This window comes from Haliotis asinina, chromosome 15, assembly GCF_037392515.1.
Source record: "Haliotis asinina isolate JCU_RB_2024 chromosome 15, JCU_Hal_asi_v2, whole genome shotgun sequence".
In the NCBI taxonomy this organism is placed as follows: Eukaryota; Metazoa; Mollusca; class Gastropoda; order Lepetellida; family Haliotidae; genus Haliotis; species Haliotis asinina.
Genome location: NC_090294.1, coordinates 18138070 through 18160342, shown reverse-complemented (window position 1 = coordinate 18160342; position 22273 = coordinate 18138070). Strand labels below are relative to the sequence as shown.

Genomic DNA, 22273 nt, shown 5'->3' with positions numbered 1-22273 from the left:
ACCTACATGGTTTGAAGAAAATTAATCGTTGAACACCAATGTACAGCTGTGTATTCTCTGCTCTGCGAGCTTACTGGAACTTTCATATGTTTATGAAATGATACTACACCTGCACGTGCATTGGGTGTCGCTGCACATGTACATGTTTATGGATTTCACTGTACATGTACCTATATTTGCGCATGAGTTTCACAAGACAGTCTATGATATGCTCGCATTCCTGTCCACTTTCCTTCAAATAAAGCCGACTGGTGATGATATAACCATTCAAAATGTCATCAATCCCAACTTACTCGCTCGCTCATTAACTATTCCACCAATGGTTGTACACATGTCTTTCTATCAGTATACATGGAAACCTTCTGGGTCCATATGTGACTCCACGACAATTCATTCTCGTTGTCAGAAACCCAGCCGATAAATTATTCAGAGCCGTCACAACGTTGCGGCACCCTAATATAAACCATTGTTGTCTGTTTATATGTAAGGATAGCTTCAAACATGGGTGGGAACTCGCTACATTTCAAGAGATTTTAAAACTTTCAGCGTTTTGTTTATACCAAATCTTCATGTTCGCGTGAGAATATACACAGCTGCGACTTTGCTGCTGTCGAGTTCAATCACAGAAAAGCTTCTTCAGTCCAGTGGTCACATGTTTAACATGAATTTTCTGTAGTCATATTGAGCACACTGACAAAGATATACATGAATTTTTATAAGTCAGTGTGAAGGAATGTAAATATGTACACGTACAATCCGGGACAACAAGTTAGCACGTGGCTGATCTTCATCCCCTGTATTTTGGCAAAGACGGCTCAGCTTAAAATCTGTGAAAGGAGAAGGGTTATTAGTCTCTCTGTGTTCGCGTTTTAGACGCCTTGGTACACTTGTGTCTGGACTAACCTTGCTGGTCTTAGTGGTGTGCTTTTTTAGGTATGTGCATCTAGCTTACCTGTTATAGCAATAAAAGTAAATAGTTTTGATGATCTAGCGCGTTCAGCTACCTTTGTTGTGTTCGCATCACAGGTGTGTCATCAGTCAGCCTGGTACATGAACCTACCTGTGTTCGCATCACAGATGTATCATTAGACGACCTGGTATACCAACCTACCTGTGTTCGCATCACAGGTGTGATCTTTAGACGGCCCGGTGCTGCCCGAGGGTGTTGTCCCCTTGGCTCTCTTCCAGTTGAAGACGTCGGTGTCGTTGGTCTGAGTAAAGCCGCAGTTGTAAGGGTCTTCAAACCCACAGAAGGAGGCAGTTTTAGCTGAAATCAGACAAAACAACACACATGAACCCTGTGCATTTCCTCTCAATGTTACTGATATATATCATAGGCGGCTATTTTTAACTCAGAGTACCAGTAGCATGATATTTATAAAATTTAGTTTCACAAAATGAAAAACAAAACCAATAAAAACGCTCCACTTCAGTTTGAATTTTTGATTTGAACGAGAACATTTCTAAATGAGAAACGTTAATTATCGAAACCATGACAACAAGTACATTTCGGTTAACTTTCTAGTTGGGTGTGGAGAACAGGACTTTAAAAATAAAACCAAGTGTAATGTCTTCGTTAGACACAGTCGTCCTGCCTGCATAACTGGCAAACTCCCAGCGTTAATCTCAAACCCAGCGAGAGACGAGAAACGGGTTCCATCACTGAGATAAGTTAAACACCAAGGTATTCCATCACACAGCACCACTGGCTCTGGTGCCGTGTAGACATCCACTTGCATCACTGCTGACATCATATTAACCAGAGATGTTGACATCACAGACATTACCCAGAATAGCGACATACGTTATCCAGATATACTCTACATTGAGGAAGCTGATAAACGTTGGACACACGTGCAGTTCGAGTGAGTTTAGTTTTACGCCGCTTTTAGTATTATTCCAGCAAAATGAAAAACTAACAAAGCAAGGATACCATAAATGGGATTCACACATTGAACATTGAATCGAACCCCCACATGCTGTTGGAACAGATACAGGTGAATGCTTGTTTTCCCTTTTTTTCTTGTCTTCAGTAAATGCTGGACTGTGGTTGGTTAATTAAAGTATTAAAGTCAATCAGAGGTATATTATCACGTTATATACCTTTGATTTTCCAACATGCAGTATGCCTTTTTTTAAACCTTAATAACACGGTTATGGTAGAATGGATTTGGTTAAATCAAATTTACAGAGATTATATAATTTCGTTATATACTCCTGATTTTCCAACACATTATGTTTAACTCCTAAATAGAAGAGGTCGAAGTTAAGATATGAAGTATGGCCGCTAAATGACCACTAAATGACAGAGCAGTAAGCGTTCACCCTTCTGCACCCGGTGTCATTATTTTTTTTATGAACATGCGCCCTGTTTTGACTTGTTAAGGTGCCCCAGTGCTTTTTAACAGTTGATTTGCCTATGCATGTATTTGTGCTCCCTACCAGAACAACACGCGGTCACCTTTCAGCACGTGGCGTCATTACTATACAATGATTCACAAGCACATGTTCGTGATATAGTAGGAGGCACACAATAGATTATGTATGATTATGGGAAGAATTTTGACAGATAAAGAATCACCTCAGTTATATTCGAAGAAGCAATAAAACTACACATGTACAAGCGTAAAATATACATCTGTATTAAGTGAATCAATGATGAACATGACTCGTAACCGAGTGTGTTCGTGGGCACGTATACCCAGCATCACGCACGGTATGGCACTTTATCAAAGAGGCACTGTGTTCGGCCAACGAAGTCTGACGGTTCAAGATGCAATATTTACGCATGGTAGGTGGCTAAAGGTAGGCATGTGTTTACCAGTGCCCTAGTCAAGAACAGAGTCGTCTTGAATTACATGTGTGTCTCCTGACGTCCTCGCCATCTAACCAGCCCCGAACTGCTCTTCACAAGCCTGTGTTTGACTCTAGACATTTAGACATACATAGGTGTATACTGTATATATGCCAGTCACACGGCAGTATTACGATATGTGCTTTGTCATGAATAAACGTTATTGACAAGACAGCCCCGCGGAGCTTCCATGCATGCTTGGTATTGTTAGATGTACTTGGTACGTCCTCTTAACAAAAGGAAAATGTGTTTTGAAGGATTTTAAGCCACTGAAACGGAAACTATTTCTTCTAGCTCAATGGACTCCTAATTGCGCTGAGTTCAAGGCTAGATACCTACAGCGTCGTGACACAAGGGTTCAAGTTACCCCTTAACGATTTCGACTTGAGGTTCTCGAATGCTAAATAAAAAGGTCGGTGTTTAATTTATCGGCTTATTTGTTAATTTTCATGATAATGGGCTGAAACACGGACGTGAAGATGGTGTTAGTGATGGGTTGGATAGGTGTCTGCTAGTCTCTAGGGGACAGAGACAGCATGTAGCATGACCACGTGACTGTTTTTTGTTGTGATATTAAAACGGTCAAGGTGAAATTCAAAAGTTGTAAACAGCCACCCGATACGTCTTTAGTGTGGTTATGAATTCTCAGTCTCAAATTAAATCAGTTCAAGCTATCAGTAATAGTAAAGGTGGTTTCAGGGTTTTGCATTGTTTACAACGCGTGTGTAAGTATCAGGTGTACGTGAATGAAAAAGGTTACAGGTGTATGTGAATAAAATGAAGTAACAGGTGCGTGTGAATTATTATGAACAAAGTTACAGGTATATGTGAATGAAAAATGTTAAAAGTGCATGTGAATGAAATGAGGTTACAGGTGCGCGCGAATGAAAAAGGTTACAGGCGTATGTGAATGAAAAAATGTCGGATATATATGTATTGAAATAAGCTTACAGCTGCATGTACATGAAGTATAGATCCAGCTGCATATATATGTGTATATAAACGATGTGTGTATATAAAACAAAAGTACAGTTTCGTGTACCTAAAATATGTCCAGGTACATGCATATGAAATAAACTAACAGATACTTTCATATGCAGCAAAGTTGGAGAAGCGACGTAAAATTAAACTCACTCACACTCATTCAGTTGTAAGGCACCTCGAGCTGAGCTTTCAAGGACACCGAACGGACCACTAGTAATGTTTTAAAGATTTTTTTATCAAATATGAATGTGTGTTCCACGTTAGGAAGCGGCAAAGTAAACACCTTTGCCTCTTCAATCGATGTTTACACTTGGCGTAAAAAAATGTTTTTAACAATTACCATTTCATCAAATCTGAGTGCACTTATCCTCGACGTACAAAAAACGTGTGTTTGACGAAACTGAAGGTGAAGTGGCTTTGTACAACTGTTGTAATTATACAAGCGCTGGGTCTACATTGCACTTTGTGCACATACACTATCAACCTTTGTGAGTTCGGGGAAACATCCTAACAGACATGTTTGCGGTTATGAAATACCTCTCATTCTTTTGGGTGGTTGCACTGACAGTGATTGTGTTAGTACATCGTCTAGGGGGTTACCCTTTAATCAAACACTGTCTGGAGAATTCATCTTCTTGTGTTGCGTATCAAATATTTGGCAGGTACACAGGTGTTATGAGTCCATCTGTATACTTGCAGAGGATGCTGTTTGGGTATATTTGATCTAGTAATAAGTTCAGATAAATAAGTCTTTGGATTGGTATGAGCTTTCTGTCTCGGAATTCTACAGAATGTCTGGAATTTGCCCCCGCCAGGGAATGAGTTATTGGGTGAGTGTGGTTTTATTCCGTATTTAGCAATATTCCAGCTATATCACCACTGGGTGACATCAGGGCTTCACACATTGAACCCATGTGGGGAATCAAACCCGTACCGTGCGAACACTGTAACCACTAGGCTACACACAGCCCTGCCACCAGGGAATGAATACTCGAGGATATGTACTTGTCTCAAATGTCCAAACATGGATATTTATTCAACATATATTCATATGATTTGATAGTACCAAAAACACTACCATAAATAACTTTTACTGCTATTATGACTATTATATACAATTCAATAAACATTGACCTATCATGCCTAACTCTCGATTACATATTGACACATACTGCGGCACATTATACACGACTCATAACCTGGTGCTTTTTACAATACACATGCATGTTTACAACCTTACATTGTCAATCAACCATACAGTCACGTGACTACTGCTGTCGGTTTGACGTAAAATCCATTCATCGTCGACCTCGTTTGACAAAGACTAAGGTTCAAAACGAGTGCTTTTTTTAAAATTTACTTTCAAAAATAAACATAAAGTCCTATTTACGGCAGCTCATTATCCATATTTTTTAATCTTTAAATATAATGTTGAAAGAGTTCAAAAGAACGGTGTGAACGTAGTGCTTTAATTATGTGACGTGAAAATTCTATTTGCACAAATATGGTTTGTATTTTTAACACTAGATGGACAGTATGATATTTCAAGTATAAGTAAACGTCGATGTTTGTACAGAGGATATATGTTTGCAAATATGGGCGACGGGATGGATATCTTTATGACATCACAGAGCGACAGGTGTACATGACCTTGCTGTTCCCTTGCAGCATCAACTTACGCAGGCTAAACACCTCGACCCACCTAGCGTTCGTAACGTTAAGTCACGACGTAAATCTACGGTTTGTCATAGGCTTAAGAATGTCTCAGCACTAGGAATTCTGGATCGGGACTCAGGATTAGAACTGGGAATCTGAAAAGCGGAGACGCGAAAACTAGATCGATTACCGTCTATTTATGCATGCTGATGCTCACCCCTTAGTATATGTGTCCTAGAATTAGAATAACTAATTAGTATAATTGTGAGCAGTTGTATATCACCAGAGATCATTAATCCTTAATTTCTTTCAGTTAGCACCTTATATCGTGATAAGCTCGTTATTGCTGAAAATTCACAGCATACAACGCAATGCTCCATCTCTTCCCCTGCAGGGGACACCAGAAATGGGCTTCACATACTGTACCCATGTGGGGAATCAAACCCGGGTCTTCGGCGTGACGAGCGAACGCTTTAACCAAGAGGCTATCCTACCGCCACATTTTAGTATGGCCTTGAACCTGGTAGAACAGATAGTTGAACGGCATGATCCTTGCGTGAGTTTGTTAATTTTGTTTTAAGCCGCACTCTACATTAGCCCAACTAGATCAAACCAAACAAACCGGTGGTTGATATAATGAGCAACTACGGACTAAGATGATGCAACATTAATAGCACACTCATTTTAGTCAATATGTCTACAGTAATGTGGACTGACAGTATCCGTCCGAGGCAGCTTTAGCTTTTCAAACAAATAGCATGAATATCAATTATCGTATCAATTTTTATCTAATTCTTCTTTTCCACGTAGGATTCTCAGAGGAGCTGCTATCACATACCATGAATTGTTTATGGGTCAGGGGAAGGAAAGTAGATCTAAATCACCAAAAGGTTAAACTATTTATCTCAAATTTAACGTCTTTTTTTATTATTTAGATGCCTATTGTGACCTTACCGCAGCTGGGGGTGGCGTGAGATATATCCTTATTACCTCAATTTAGAGGTGTTAGGAGGGTGTAACCAAGCGATCTGCCTATTTAAATGTTTACTAAATAAATCACAAGGTAATGGAGACAGTCGGGTAAATATCAGATCCTAGTAGAAAACATATATCTTTCGACTGAGATCTTAAGATATGGCGAAAAGGTTTATTATGTAACCTTCTGATGGTTGGTTTGTTGGGTTTTTTCACAAAGAAGAGACCGCGTGTTCAATGCTTTAACTGATTGGCACTTTTCACATTTTGAATACCTATCCTGCAGTTACAGGTTCGTGCGTGGTATATATGTCAGTTTTAACTTTCGCGAGTTAATCCGTTAATCCATACTGAAGTCTATGATCACACCATTTAATATTCAAAAGGGTTTGTTCTAGCCCAAAGAGCTCATTATATCGTACATTATTACTAAGCGTTGTTTGAGCCCTTCAGTCACCATGGTTCAACCTTGAACTTATTGGTTGATTTTGACCGATACTGTATTAAATGTACTGAAGGTGAGCTAACGTAACTGTCCCATTCGTACAGACATAAGTTCTAATTCAGTCTGCAATATATTATAGAATGTTTTTCATCCGATTACAAACGTTATGGGTCTAACGCAAGTCCTGTCTTTCACCAGTGACCTACGACAGTCGTAGCTATACGATTACCTTGTGGAAGCCAGGGCCTAGATTTTCGAAGCTCTCTTAGCGCTAACGTAGTCGTAAGGTTATGTTAATGTATGACACTTACGACTCTCGCAACACTAAGGGATCTTCGAAAATCAAGCCCAGGGTCTAGATTTTCGAAGTCTCCTAGCGCTAAGATCGTCGTAAGGTAATGTAAATGTATGGCACTTACGACGATCTTAGCGCTAAGAGAGCTACGGAAATCTGGGCCCAGGATATTGTCCAACAGAGGTATAACGGTTTACACAACCCAAACCTCTTCAATACGTTAACGTTAAGTACACGGCAATGCGTACGTGCTTGATGCCCAATACACGGATGTAAAGAAGACGTGTATTACTGTACTTCTACTGTAAGTGACGAGTAAACTTAGCAGTTCTTTCAAATGCGTAAACTGTTGTAAATAAGATGAGACATTACGACTGCTCACGGAAAGAGGCATGCGAACATTAGTGAGTGAGTATGGTTTTACACCGCTTTTAGGAGTAATGCAACAAAATCAAGGCGGGGTCACACGGACGTATATCTGTACCCAAGAAGGGAATCGAACCCAAGTATCTTAAACGACGAGCTGACACTTCAATCGCTAAGCCACCCATTACATTAATGTCCCTATGTAAGTACATATGTATTTACTGGCGCGTATATGTAAATGTATGTAATTATCATTTCTTTAATCTAGCATTGAAATGTCTCCAGCACCTGCTGTGTTGGCTGGATGGGAGCTACATCTCCTGTGTGAAGGGGACCCTCTACCCAGTACTGCTAGGTTAACTACTATTATCTGTCAGCCTGACATATCGAGTTGTGACCAATGGGAAAATGTCAGTATAAACCTTCCGTGTTACTGCACCATTATGAGTGGAAACACGGTTCGTTGCAGCTTTATAACAGCTTCTATTAATCACAAACACACATTTTTAGATGTCACGAAATGACGAAGAATTCTATTTTTAATGTTTCACCTGACTTAATGTTACGCACCTGACCGCCAGCACTCAAAGTCAGCTCTGGCCTATTGGGTTACATCACTGGCGCTGTGTTGGCGATTAGGTGCATAACTCCTTCAGAGTGGGTTCGAACCCCAGATGAGTGAGTGAGTTACGTTTTACGCCGCACTCTCCGCAACAAGCCAGCTATGTGGCGACGGTCTGTAAATAATCGACTTTCGGTCCAGACAATCCAGTGATTACCAACATGAGCTTGATTCTACGAAATTGGGATCCGATGACATGTGTCAAGTGTTAGTCACCTCTTACGACAAGCTTGGGTTGCTGATAGAAGATCAGTTCTGACAGGTCTAAACACGGTTGATGCAGGAATGTTTGTGTGCCTAAGGCTTGCCGTGGGTAGAGGTTCATAAACATATACTACCAGGGGAAAAGAAAGTATACAGCCATGTTTGATGGTGAAACGAAACAGAAACGGTTATTGCTGCTGATGTATTTGATGTAAATCTAATAGTTGAGTTTTCTGTTTGAGGTGGTTCGATGACTGTTGTCCAACCTAGTAACGGTTTGATAATGTTTTTTGTGATATTTTGGTACTCTCACTAACAAACGCCACTGACGCAGCAAACACAGTTGAAAATTTTTCAACTTAAGGAGCGTAAACGATAATTTTGAAAACGTTTGCACTTTCTGTGTATGTTTCCTGTTGCCCGATGGGTACCAGTAGCATTGTGAAAAGGCCGAAATATCGGCGAAGTACTACACTAACTCACTCACTCACTCACTCTCACTCACTCACCCACCTATCGATCACTAACTCATTCACCTATCACTCACCCACGTATCATTTTCACACTCACCCGTCACTCTCCCTCATTCGTCACTCACTCACATTTTACTCACACACCTAACTAGCACTCACTCACGTATCCTTCACTCACTTGTCAGTCACTTACTCACTCGCTCACTGCGGGTCAGTTGATGTCCACACGTGAACGACCGACTAAGCCACTGACCTGTGTCCGGCAAGCTCAGTGAGTTAATGCTTGGCCGACGTGAACCAATATATTACTCCTGTGAGGGAATTCAGTAATGAATTCTTCCTTTGTGAAACACCGCAATAACGTGACGGACACGAACCAATACTGACCCGTATTCGTATCTGCTCTGGTGGTAACGACACAGCACATAGACAGCACAACACAACGCTGATGTGTTTGTGAGCGTCTGTCGAGAGAGCATAACATCGGGGGTCAATGTCCTGGTGGGGCTAGACCGGCATACGGTACTTGTTGTTACCCTGCCTGGTGCTCGGCATGAAACAATGAAAAGTCGGATCAGAATCGGTGTGATTTATTTGGGTGGGGCAACCGATTAAAACTATGCCAAGGCAGTTCTGTAGGTTAGTGTAACGTCGGTATTTGAGAGGATTATCACAATTAGACACACGGCGCAATATACAATGAAACATGAATGAGTGAGTTTAGTTTTACGCCACTCTTAGCAATATTTCAGCAATATCACGGAGGGGAACACAAGAAATGGGCTTCACACACTGTACCCATGTGGGGAATCGAACCCGGGTCTTCGGTGTGACAATCGAACGCTTAAACTACTTGGCTACTCCATAGGGGTAGCTGAAAAGTACATCAAATTTTGAACCACATATAAAGCCAGGTAAAATACCTCTTCAGATATAAATGTGGCTAGGTATATTCGGTTAATGGGCGATTTAGCTACCTCAACTGACAGGTAACGGCAGCAGCCTTCCTTGTAGACTAGGGATCACCTTAAGGAATCGCGTCTTGTTTCCTTAGCCACTGGTAAAGGTTGGAATTCAAGACGAGAAAGGAGAGCCTCGTATATGATCCAAAATCAGACAAATCTTCCAAGTATTTTTTTCATAAAATACATATCATTGATATGATCATGGATCATTGACTTCACATGGCCATGACAGTACTTAACCCTATCTAAAGCCTATTCTCTGAATACATATAATAGTGACAGAAACGAATAATTCCATTCAAATGGAAAAGGAGCCCCAGTGAGATGGACGATTCAGACACTGAACCTGGTGAAATCTAGACTTACTTCATTTAGGACTTAATGTGTTGAGTGGAAGGAAACTTTGAATAATGCGGTTCGGGGACTGTGGAACAGATTATTCCTAGCCCTGACGAGATAGTTGACATCAGTATGATGAATGAACTGCAAGAGCGATTCAGGCACTTCAGTATCTAAATCGATGTGCTTGCACCTCGAAATGTGTTATACTGAAAAAGTATAATGAATGCAGTATTTCAGACCACATGAAAAAGGCTGCATCGATCCTAATCGATATCGGATCTCGCGTTCGACGAAAAGCGTTTTTAACTTTCAACCACTATGTTACGGCACCGCTGAAGCAAGCAACTCCATCAACACGATTCATCACACTTTTCAGATCGTACTGCTCAGACCTTTTCAGTCGCTCCCCAAACATGTAATCATGTTGAACCTAATTCCACTTCATCTCACTCTGAACTGCCTCACAGGTCAAATACAGTTAGTACGTTTACTTAGTTTAAAAGTTCATGGTGAACTTAAAATGAACATAAAAGATATATATTTGGATGTAGTTTACACATTCTTACACACATCTCGCAATTCAGTCGACAAAGTATACCTTTATCCTTTAACTGTATTCGTTATGCCTAATTGCTTTCAATAAAGACAAGGTGCATTGTGGATGAATGCCTCTCTTTCTTATATGATGCGACGTCCCGGTACAGTTCCTTACCCTGTTGCCAAGCTATGGTTCAAGACGTTAGCACGTACAGATCCTGTTTGTATTTGATTGCTTATGTGAAACAGGTGAAGTGAAGTGAAATGGAGTTTAACGTACGCGTCTTACTGGAGAATATTTCACTCAAATGACGACGCGCATGCGTGCGTATGTGTGGCTGCTTGTACGAGCCCAGACTTAAGCTGGTTTTATAGTGCTAGTTCACCAAGATACCATGCCGCGGTTAAGCATGAATGACTCACTTGGACACATTATACTGACTTCGAGCCGACCAGTCCTTGTTGTACCCATTAATGCCGTGCGCAAGGCAGGACAAACAATTACCATATTTTAACGCCTTTTTTGTATGACGTGGTCGGGGATCGAACCCGCAACTTCCGCACTTAGGACGGACGCTCTAGCCACTACTTCACACCTACGGTCCATGTGAAACTGAACTACGCGTAACACGTGTCATGTTTGGGATTACACCTTCTTAGAAAAGTACAAATTCTAGTACTTTTTTGGTTGAGTCCCATACTGGATTCGAACTCGCACCCTCAGAGCGTGGCACCTAATCGCCATCACACAAAGTCAGCCGCCTAGCAACCGCGACAGCCGGTGCTGGCGATTGGATGACTGACTCTGAGGTTACAGGTTCGAATACCGAATGGGACTCAACCATAAAAGTACTAGAATTTGTACTTCTCTAAGAAGGTGTAATCCCAAACATGGCGGTACTAGATGTAACAAATATGACACATGTTACACTTGATCACTTTCTAAATGGCATTGTGTAATCAGAACTACACGCTTTAGTTCACGACGTTAACGCGGTGCAAATCATGTTTATATTTAATTGCTTATGTGAAACATAACTGCCAACTAAAATGGAACCCAACGTATCTAAAGCAGTATTGGAAACACCGTCTGTACAGATAGATTTGGAAGTTGTTCGCTTTACGGTCAAATATCTGAATTAATACGTGAATTGTCGGAGGAGTCGACTAACGGGATCGGGTGGTCAGGTTCGTTGACTTGATTGACACATGTCAACGTATCCCAAAAGCTTAGATCGATGCTCATGATCACTGGATTGTCTGGTGCAGACTCGATTATTTACAGATCTTCGCCATTTGGTTGTAATATTGTTGAATGTGGTGTAAAACTAAACTCAATCAATTTATCAATATTAATGTGATGGGTTCAGTTTCGGTTCAGAAGAAAGTATTTTGACATAATGATTTGTATAATAGCCTATATTTCACTATTCTTGTGTTTCGCTTTTTAAGGGTTTATTTAATTTATCATTTAATCTCTGAATTTCTTACGTCAGTATTTAGATATTGGTTCTGTAAGTCATTGTGAGATGTTATGGGAATGTCGTGTCATAACCCCAGTCTACAATTCACTTTAAGTTTATGTCAGCGTCCCCGGTAAACATAGTCGTTAGACTAAATAAAGAACGACATGTTTGATCCGTCTTACCCCTAGCAATACCACCGGCACTTCACGTATCTAAACCATCCCCTCTAATGAGACAACGCAAATCTATAACTTAGCTTTTACGCAAACTATGAGCCCGAGAACGTACCCTCTCTTAGCGTTAGGCGTTTCAAGTCGCCAGATAAATCTGCCACATAAAAAGTGTAACAAGACCTCCAGGAACGACAACTCCGACATCAGGCATCGTGATTCTTCGGGTTACATCGTAATTTGCGAACTTCCGGTATTGTTTTCACGATCTAATTGAAATCTCGTGGCATGATGGCCGGAATGTTAAATCATGAAACATACGTGTCTGCTCAGATGTTTATACAATTAAACACTCACGATGTAACGCCTAGCAACCGGCAGACATTTTGATACATTCTGTCCGTAGTCAACTCCGCTATGTTCATTTTGGGTGTAAACACCAGTGTGCAAGTTCAAGTATGGAACAAGCAGCCTACAAATCCGCATATGGCTTGAAGGCGTTTATAATTCATATATATTTCAGGGTTTGCTGGTGGCTAATCAAGGTAAATGACTCATTACATCACATTTTACATTCACAGCACATATCATGATCATAGAAAAATACGTACAAGTCATTGAGTGAGCGAGAGAGTGAGTTTAGTTTTACGCCACACTCAGCAATATTCCAGCTATATGGTGGCGGTCTGTAAATAATCGAGTCTGAACCAGACAATCCAGTGATCAACAATATGGGCATCGATTTGCGCAACTGGAAACCGATGACATGTGTTAACCAAGTCAGCGAGTCTGACCACCCGATCCCGTTAGTCGCTTCTTACGACAAGCATAGTCGCCTTTTATGGCAAGCATAGGTTGAAGGCCTACTCTATCCCGGACCTTCACGGGTTTACGGAGAAAGCAATCACTTGACAAAGTCAAATGTGACTACGTATGTACAGAAACGTGGCGAGACTTATATCAAATATGAGTAGATATGTAGACTAAGTTTCACGATATATGCACACAGAATGTAACGAGATGTATGTGCAGAATGTGTTGATAGTTGTATACAAAACATGACGAGTAACATGTGTGCATTAAGTGTGACGAGTGGTATTTGTAAAATATGTATACATGTATACATATGACGTGTGTACACAATGTGTGACATATGTCTTCAAAATATGACACGTACCTACAATGTGGTAATGACATATTTGAACCCCAAAATGTAACAAAATCTGTATACAAACTGGCACGAGATAGAAATACAAGGTATCACCACACAAAAATCAACTGAAACGACATACATACTGCACAAAAGTTATCGTGACTGTTCTAATACCCTCCACAGTCGGTCCAATCTGCTTGTAGGTTTAAGATATAGAAAGTCAGTGCGTTCGAATCCCGTGTGGTACTCAACCAAAAGAATACAAGAATTTGTACTCTACTATGAAAGTGTAAGCCCGACAAATATGATACATGTTACAAAAGAATACCCACTCTCGACATGCTTCAGAAACAAACTACGTAAAGTAAGTAAACTGCGCTCAAAATTCAAAAATAGAAAGTCAGGGTAAAGGAACATTCAGTCTTGACTTTCCTCAGGCACAAACTCTGTTTGGTATAAAGGGTATGCCAGCAGTGTCAATTAAATGAATGACACTGAAGACAAGACAAGACAAGGCAATCGTTTATTGTATTTTAGGCCACAGGCCCTTACACAAGAGTGTTACATACAGAGTTGTCAAACATGTTGTAGGGGTATACATTAGGACATGCTTAATTGTAGGTGCTCGTTACGACAAATATATACATATGTAACATAGTGAGCTAGGTGACGAAGGGTTGATTCATTATCAGTTGTTAATATACCCGTAAAAGCTATCAGTGACCCGTGAAGGTCCCAATTGCGCAGATCGATGCTCATGTTGTTGATCACTGGATTGTCTGGTCCAGACTCGATTATTTACAGACCGTCGCCATATAGCTGGAATATTGCTAAGTGCAACGTAAAACTAAACTCACTCACTAAAAGCTATCAGTGATGATGTAGTGTAAATCTTCATAAAATGAACAGTCAAGAGTAAAATGTACTTCATCTTCAACTGAAGAATTGCATTAAGGACAGGATCTTTCAGATTTGGGATGGACAGTTTTCTGCCTCTATTTACCATTGGGACTACGACAAGGATGCACTGTCCTTGCAGATTTTGTTCTCATTTTTCGTTAACGAATTTTATTACGATGTTATGCCAAGTGTCAGATGTTTCCTGTTTATACTTCTATTTGCAGACGATGTCATCTTGATATCTGAAACTATTACTGGTTTGCAAAATCAGGAAATATTCTTGAAAGTTACTCTGAAACCTGGAAACTATCCGTTAATTTTGACGGATGGACCTCTGAAAATAAATATGTAATAATAACAGAAGAGGATGCAGAGGGTAACCTTGTAGAAGAGCTGGGACTCCGTTCCCTAAGCAGCCCTTACCAAGATTAAAATTAACTCCTTTTCTTTAATACTAAACAAAGGTTACCTTAGTGACTTACGATCACCTTAGTGCTTTGTGAAAGGAGGCCCTGTATTCTGGCGGTAAAACAGGTAGCAGTTAAATGTGTCAGGGGTTAAGATGACGATAAGTAGACCATGTTTGTACGCGAGACGGCAATAAGACGATTCATGGTTTCATCAAAATAGCTTCATGTTTTTCAAATAAGTTGAAAGTAGAGCAGGTGGTAGATCGGAACGCTTGGCGGAGCGAATCAAATTGTCTTTTTGATGGCGATACGCTGTGTTGTTGGGAGGTCTCGCTGGGAAGAATGAGAGCGTGTTCGAGGTGTGCAGATTGATGGCTATATAAAAGGCTTTGCTGATGCCTTGGAAAATGAGTGGGCAAGACGGTATTTTTTAAGTTGTTTTGCCCTTATATGGTGTTTAGCCCTGCAAAGGATGAATGCGACATCCCTCCAGTTTTGTCAGCTTGTTCCTGGTGAAGTACAATGCTGGCTATTTTCGTCGCTCCAAGTAGGCTACCTACGTTAATAACGAAGAGAGGCGGATATAACGAAGTTTTCTTTCATCACTTGCTGTATACTTAGGTCGAAATGTGTAATAATATAATGAACTAAATTCCTTGTCCCTTTTCAATTCTTCATAACTTCTTAGAACTATTTGCGTAATAAATTGCAACTATTCAAACTTTTGTGACTTGTTTCCGTGCAAATAGACATGAAACGTGTTATTAACAGCGGGCCAGTGGCATGGAAACAAGAACTCATCAATGTAGATAAATGCGATGCCAGTGGGAATATCCAAAGTGCCAATAATATTTCCAACCTTAAATAATCTTTACAATACTTTCAATAAGTTTTCTGTAGAATTGATTCAGAGAAGACCTTCATTCACTTCGTCGTGTAAATATGTAGTGACCTAGACCTTGACTGCCGTATGTTGACACCAGTTTGGAAAACTCGTTCACTCGTTGTGATTATTGTAAGTAAACAATGATCTGCGGTGTATGTAATATGTCCCTTCCTTTCTGCTCGGAAGACACTCTGTTACTGTGACTTACCCTTGGGCTTATCGTGCTGATTCTACATGCATACAACTACAAATATATGGAGCATAAACAGCCCTGGAGTGATATATTCATGAAACAAACTAGAGCAAATATATATAAAGACGTTTTACTGCCAGAAGGCTGCCAGTTTACATTATTCTGCTGTATACGGACGATAAGAGTCGCCCGGTGTATAAACCCTTTGTCGCTGTGTCGGACAATGTCGTTCAAATAAATAGTTTGGAGGGTTTTTTTTGCAAATTGAATGTATTTGTATACTATAAACATTCAAATAAAATTCATGTTGCCATACAATACATCTTAGGACTATTCACTGTGTTACACAGGAAACTAAACTGGTCTAGTTGGCTCGGTGCGTGACTGTTTGTGTGTGAAAGTAATTGAATACAAGATAATTCTCATAGGTTAATTAATTTCACTATATATAAATGAATAAATGGTGTTAAAATTGCTTTACAATCATTACCCGTCCGAATGAATATACAGTATATTTTATAAATAATGGTGTTTCGAAAACGATACCGCACAAGATGATTAAGCATAGTCGACATTAAGGCGATATGACCTTCTGCAGAGGTCAAAGTTCATGGTGAAGACGTGTTTGCTGATTGTGAAGATGCCATGGTATCAGTGCCGACAACAAACATGGCAGCTAAGGCGAAAAGAAGCACTGGGCTGGTTAGGGTGCTTTGCTCCTTCATGTTAGAAAGATACCTACGAGTTTTAAATAGCAAGTTAAAATTGTCTCTCTGAATAAAGCCTAGTTGAATCTCATTGACATGTCTGACATCTGTGCGGTCCAATAACGACATGTGTGGAATGATATCGATGCGTTAGGTCTGGTTTGTGACAATGGTTCTGGAACTTCTCAACTCAATTACAATCAGCTGTTTTGGACGGTTTTTGAACTCCACAATCAGATCCCAATAACACTATACTACAGCTGAACTACATGTGTATATCCAAAACATGCCAGCTCACTATTTGAATATTGAGTGAGAGTGAAAAACATGAAACATATTCGCATTAATGCTAACACAATGTATCACTGCATGAGAGAGCTGGCAGAGGGAATTGTTTTCGATATGTTTCTTGTTTGTTTTGGGTTTTTTTCACGTTTTGCTTTGTTTGTTTTTCTTGTCGGAGTGTTGTTTTTTCTTTTTCTTTTTGTTGTTTTTGTTTGTCGTTTGCTCGTTCTCTTGGGTTTGTTTTGTTTCGTTTTGTTCTGTTTTGTGTTGTTTTGTTTTGTTATTAAGGGTTTTTTTGTAGGTTTGATTTTGTTTGTTTTGTTTTGTTTTTTGGGTGTTTTTTTTTGTTTGTTTGTTTTTGGGTGTGTTTTTAGTGTGTTATTTAGGGGGGGTTCGGTTTCTTATTGGGGGATGGGGGGTGGTGGGGTGGGGGGGGGGTGGGCTTTTTCGGTCCGTCGGGATGGGGATTATGTTATTTGCTTTTATAGGGTTTTGAATTGTTTTGTTTGGGACTATTTTGCTGTCTGGGTTGGTGGATGGAGGGGGACGTCGGAGGAAGCTCAAACAGTTGTTAGCAGTTGTATTATAGTAATATATCTATGTGGATAACTGATCGTTGATAACTTTCCCATCAACACTCAAAGCACATTTTAACTATTCAGTTAGTGTACTGGGTTTCCCGAACTCAGGCGGCCCAAAAGGTTGTCCGTTCGGAGCTCAGAACTGGACCTCAAAGCACTGAAAACCCATTTATCATTGGGACAGGTTTTGGCAGGAAAGGGTATTTTATTCCTGTCGATCAAAGACTCGGCCCCTGACCTTTGCATACACATATAGCGAATTATTGAACATCCTTCCTATCACGTGTACTCATGCCAACTTTGACAGACGACAGTTGAGTGCACTATGTCATGAAAAAGCGTCCATCGCCTTGTCAACGATGACAGGTCCCCCGTCGACACCGTCGCAGGATAATAGAGTCGTTGTCGCTGTCATGTCGGCCATCATAGTCCCGAACCATAATATGCCAACTTCCAGCTAGTCTGTCTTACAGCTCCTGAACCACATTACTTCCCCTTTCACCTAGTCTGTCTTACAGTCCCTGAACCATGATATGCCAACTTTCACCTAGTCTGTCTTACAGCCCCTGAACCACATTATTTCAACTTTCACCTAGTCTGTCTTACAGCCCCTGAACCACATTATTTCAACTTTCACCTAGTCTATCTTACAGTCCCTTAACCAGGATATGCCAACTTTCACCTAGTCTGTCTTACAGCCCCTGAACCACATTATTTCAACTTTCACCTAGTCTGTCTTACAGCCCCTGAACCACATTATTTCAACTTTCACCTAGTCTGTCTTAAAGCCTGTCTTAAAGCCTGTCTTTTCCTTAGGTGCGAATGAGTTTAGTTTTACACCGTTTTCAATAATAAGATCGCGGCGGGAGACATCAGAATCGGAATTCCCACACTGTAATTATGACTGGAATCGAACCCGGCATGACGGGCCAACGCTTTAACTAAACGACTGGGGTTAAACGACTGACTAACGTTCTCAATCGGTTCACTGGAAATCGTTATACACTATATCATCGAAGCGGCGCTTCACTAAAACGGGGGGCGACGTGGTAGCCCAGTGGTTAAAGTTTTCAAAGTTTTCAATCGTCACGCTGAAGACCCGGGTTGGATTCCCATGGATACACGTGAAGACCATGTCTGGTGTCCCCCGCCGTAGTATTGCTGTAATATAGCTAGATGCGGCGTAAAACTAAAGTCACTCACTCAAACACTGCATGTTTACCCAATCTCTAACTGTTACTTCACTGAAACAACACTGTTGATTTAAGAATGACACAACCCAATAAAGAGTTTATTAGCCCCGTCTGTCTCTATCAGTAGAATCAAGGAAAATCAATAAAATGCAATATTTTGTATTAGGAGACATAAGTTGATATGACACCCTACAGAAACATCCAACAAATACCCGCAACAATAAAATCAATATTAAAAACCTTAAGTAAACATACTTAGTTTTCATCATCGAGCATTGAACTTAAGTACGAATACGTCAAATCCAAGTAGAAATAATCCAAGTGAACATACAGCCTCGTGGCCGTAGGGATACATACTTGAAATGAAGGGCGTATGTTTTGTCATCAGAACAGAACAACATATAGAATAGAGTGGCAAAGTGTATCATAGAGCGGTCTTGTATTGCTTTGTGGGTTTGTAATGAAGGATGACAATGGACTGGCTCATTACACCGGCAGCGGTGCGCCCATGCTTATCATATCTTCATAGCCACGGAGTTGCTGTATATTACCTGGGGTATCAATGAAACTAGGAATGGACAAACAGCGAACAAAGATGTGGGATTTATTTTATAGGCATGAACTGATGCGGAAATATATTTTGATGTATTCTGGCGTCTCTCGCTACTTTATATATAACCATCTCTTTTCGCCTATAAAATTATAGCTACTCTTTTTAACATTTGCAAAGTACATAGCTTTCGGGGTATATCTGTAGGGCGAAGTGCATGGGCGATGGGTTCTTATAAAGAGGTAGTTGATGCATACAGTTCGGCCAAGTCAACTGGAGACGTCTATAGTTGTCTTTTCTTTACCCTCTACACCAACACCAACATCAATACTGGGAGTGAAATTTTCTTAACTTTTATTTGCACCTAAGTGTGTTTTTGTTGGATTAAAGTTTTCGTTGGGACCGACTGAGATTAAAGTTTTCGATCATGTGACTTGTTTAAATGAGTTTTTCATGATTTTGATGGTTGATTTCTTTAATGTCAACATCCAAAGCTTGTAGTAGCATGAAACAAATTCAGTTACAATGAAGCAACTCACATAACACTGCGACTAGGCTGAAGCTAGGAACCATGCAGGCTAGCTAAAGTAATGTAAGTCCCTATGGTCCTTTGTGTGGTGATCTATCTTCAGTTGTTGGCAATCTATAGTCCATTTTTATGTTGTATTGTCCTCTGTAATTAAACTGTTTTATAACTACTTACTAGCCTTAGATGGATCTGTGATATATACTAGTGGTCTGACTGTTCTTCGTCAACAGGGTTTTAGTTTCTTATATTCTTTCATTCTACAGTGTCATTCTTACTTGTTCGCGTCACGATATGGCGGCAATATTGCCGATGTGACGATAAAATTTAACACACTCACTTAACTCACTCACTGAAGCTGTTAATGGTGGATGTCACACTATACAGGCTGTTTATCTGTGTTTACGTATTTATTGATAGTAAGAGTAATTTTTAAAAAACATGCAATTTACCACTATTTACCCATCGTTACCGCCATCCCAACCCCACATGCAACTGTATTCACCCTAATCAAGAAAATCTTGTATATCATCCTTACTCAACTTATTGACCACAAATATCAAACGGTTAACTCATACCATCATAATTCACCCTAAATTCTACCCAAATCTCCAACCTCAAATGTACCATGCTGCCGTGCATCCCCGTGCACAACTTTTATCCTTGGTGGAATAAAATTCCGAGACTTAAAGTTTTAATTGGCAAAGGTAAAATTATGAGGATTAGCGATGGTATTTCACTTTATTTGGTTTACATTTTCGTTTAAAGTGAAATTCATCGGTACGGTTTCACTGCAAACAGACTTTGCCAAGGAGGAACCATCTCCTTACCTGAGTCGTAGTTGATAAGCTCCCTTTTCCATCCCCGCCACCCCGACCTCCTCCAGCTTGACCCACACACCCAACCTCATCCGCTCCAATAACCACACCCACTCTCATCCAAAGCCCATCTTACCCTCATCTCTCATCAAGACAATGTAGCGTCAACATTAAAGTGATTGTCTTCTTACCTGAGTAGCAGTTGATGAGCTCTCTTTCTCTGATCTTCAGTTCGTGCCTGGTGACTTCATGACGCCGTCGAAGCTCAGAGTACCTTGTTTTACCCTTCAGATTATTGACGGCTGATTCGTTCAGAAGAATCCTACATGTAGCCAGGTCCTCGTTCACAATATTCTCACTCCTTATCACTCCGAGAAGTCGGCTTTCAAGCGCCCCTGCTTTTATTGTGGTTTCATTCAGACTCTTTTCAGTTTTCCCAAGTCTGAAGGTTTTGTCCTTTAGTTGGTTCTTCAGAATCGATCTCTCACGAGTCAGGGAGGCGATCTTGTTGTCGGCATGAAGAAGACGCTGGTTGACGTTAAGGATTTCGCGTTGGGCCTCATCCAATGACTTGCGTGTTTCATTTAACCTTAGCTCTGTTTGTAGCAAATCATGCTCTTTTCTTTTTATCTGCTCTCTTAAATGTTCAAAATTCCGAGTCAGGCCAGACAGAACCCGATCCCGGGTTTTACCTGTTAAGTTGGGGACGGCCTTCCGCCTATCGTATGGTCGTTTGTCAGTGCCCAACAACTCCTGTACAGAGTTCTCCAGCTCCTTAATCCTTACCTCGTGTTTTTCTTTTACCTGCTCAAAGTTTTCCCTGATGGAGTCCACTTTGGTAACGACGTCATTTTGCGCTTGACCGTCGATCCCAAGTAGCTGTGTCATGCTTCGCCCAAGCGGTTGTCCTACCATGCTCTTGCAACTATACCCGTCAATGTTGGAGAGTTGTATGGTGTAGGAGCACTCGCCGCTCTTGAACGAACATCCGTCAATTTGAATATCCTTCTTTGAGCTAGACACTGCCCCAGACAGTGTCAGCACAACTAATACACAAAACTGACACCGCATGTTGAAACGTCAGCGTTTACAACAGCGACATCAACAACAATATCAACGAAATATGTTTGTAGAGCTACATAGAGCTCATTCACCTACCGCCAGTTTAAAGGATCCGTGAGTTTTAAAAAGTAAATAAGCTCAGCCCATGCGTGACGACCTCAAACAAACTCCCTCGTCTTCCGTGTGAAACTTATCACATGAACATCCAAATCCAACAATTTTGGCGACGAAGAAGTTCCCACTTTCTCTGTCAAAGATGGCCTGTCACTGCGAGGTTGTCGGACTCAAGGAACGTGTACCACAATGAACGGCTTGCATAGCCCGTCAGTCAAGTCCCGATACAACGTCGGCGCAGAACAGACAGCCCAGCACACATTCGCCACAATCAAAGGCCTTTCCAACTAGACTTGCTGCGGCTTTAAGTGGCCTCTGCACAACGTTACCCCTGAAGAATATAGTCCTCTGAAGGTTGGTATTATAGCTGTAGAAAACCGATTTCGTCTACGCAAACCACTGGTTGATAGCATGACCACCGTGTCAACCAGAATACGGATGACACACAGTTAGCCCAGCTAGACGCCGAATCCAGAAACTATGGGGTGACGTTTTCTTGAAAGTCATGGCTGTAGTATTTGTTCATTATTTTATACAGTGT

General features: G+C 40.7%; 1 protein-coding gene across 1 annotated transcript in view; it reads right to left on the bottom strand.

Moving 5' to 3' along the window:
• The window catches only part of LOC137265336 (uncharacterized), a 30727-nt gene extending 8704 nt beyond the window's left edge, over positions 1 to 22023 (bottom strand). The window contains exons 1-2 of the mRNA XM_067800715.1: positions 20748 to 22023; positions 1112 to 1267 (exon numbers count right to left, since the gene is read on the bottom strand). Of these exons, the coding sequence (XP_067656816.1) occupies positions 1112 to 1267; positions 20748 to 21627 (1036 nt within the window). The 5' untranslated portion in view covers positions 21628 to 22023. The remainder of the gene's footprint in view (positions 1 to 1111; positions 1268 to 20747) is intronic.
• Between the last annotated feature and the right edge of the window lie 250 nt (positions 22024 to 22273).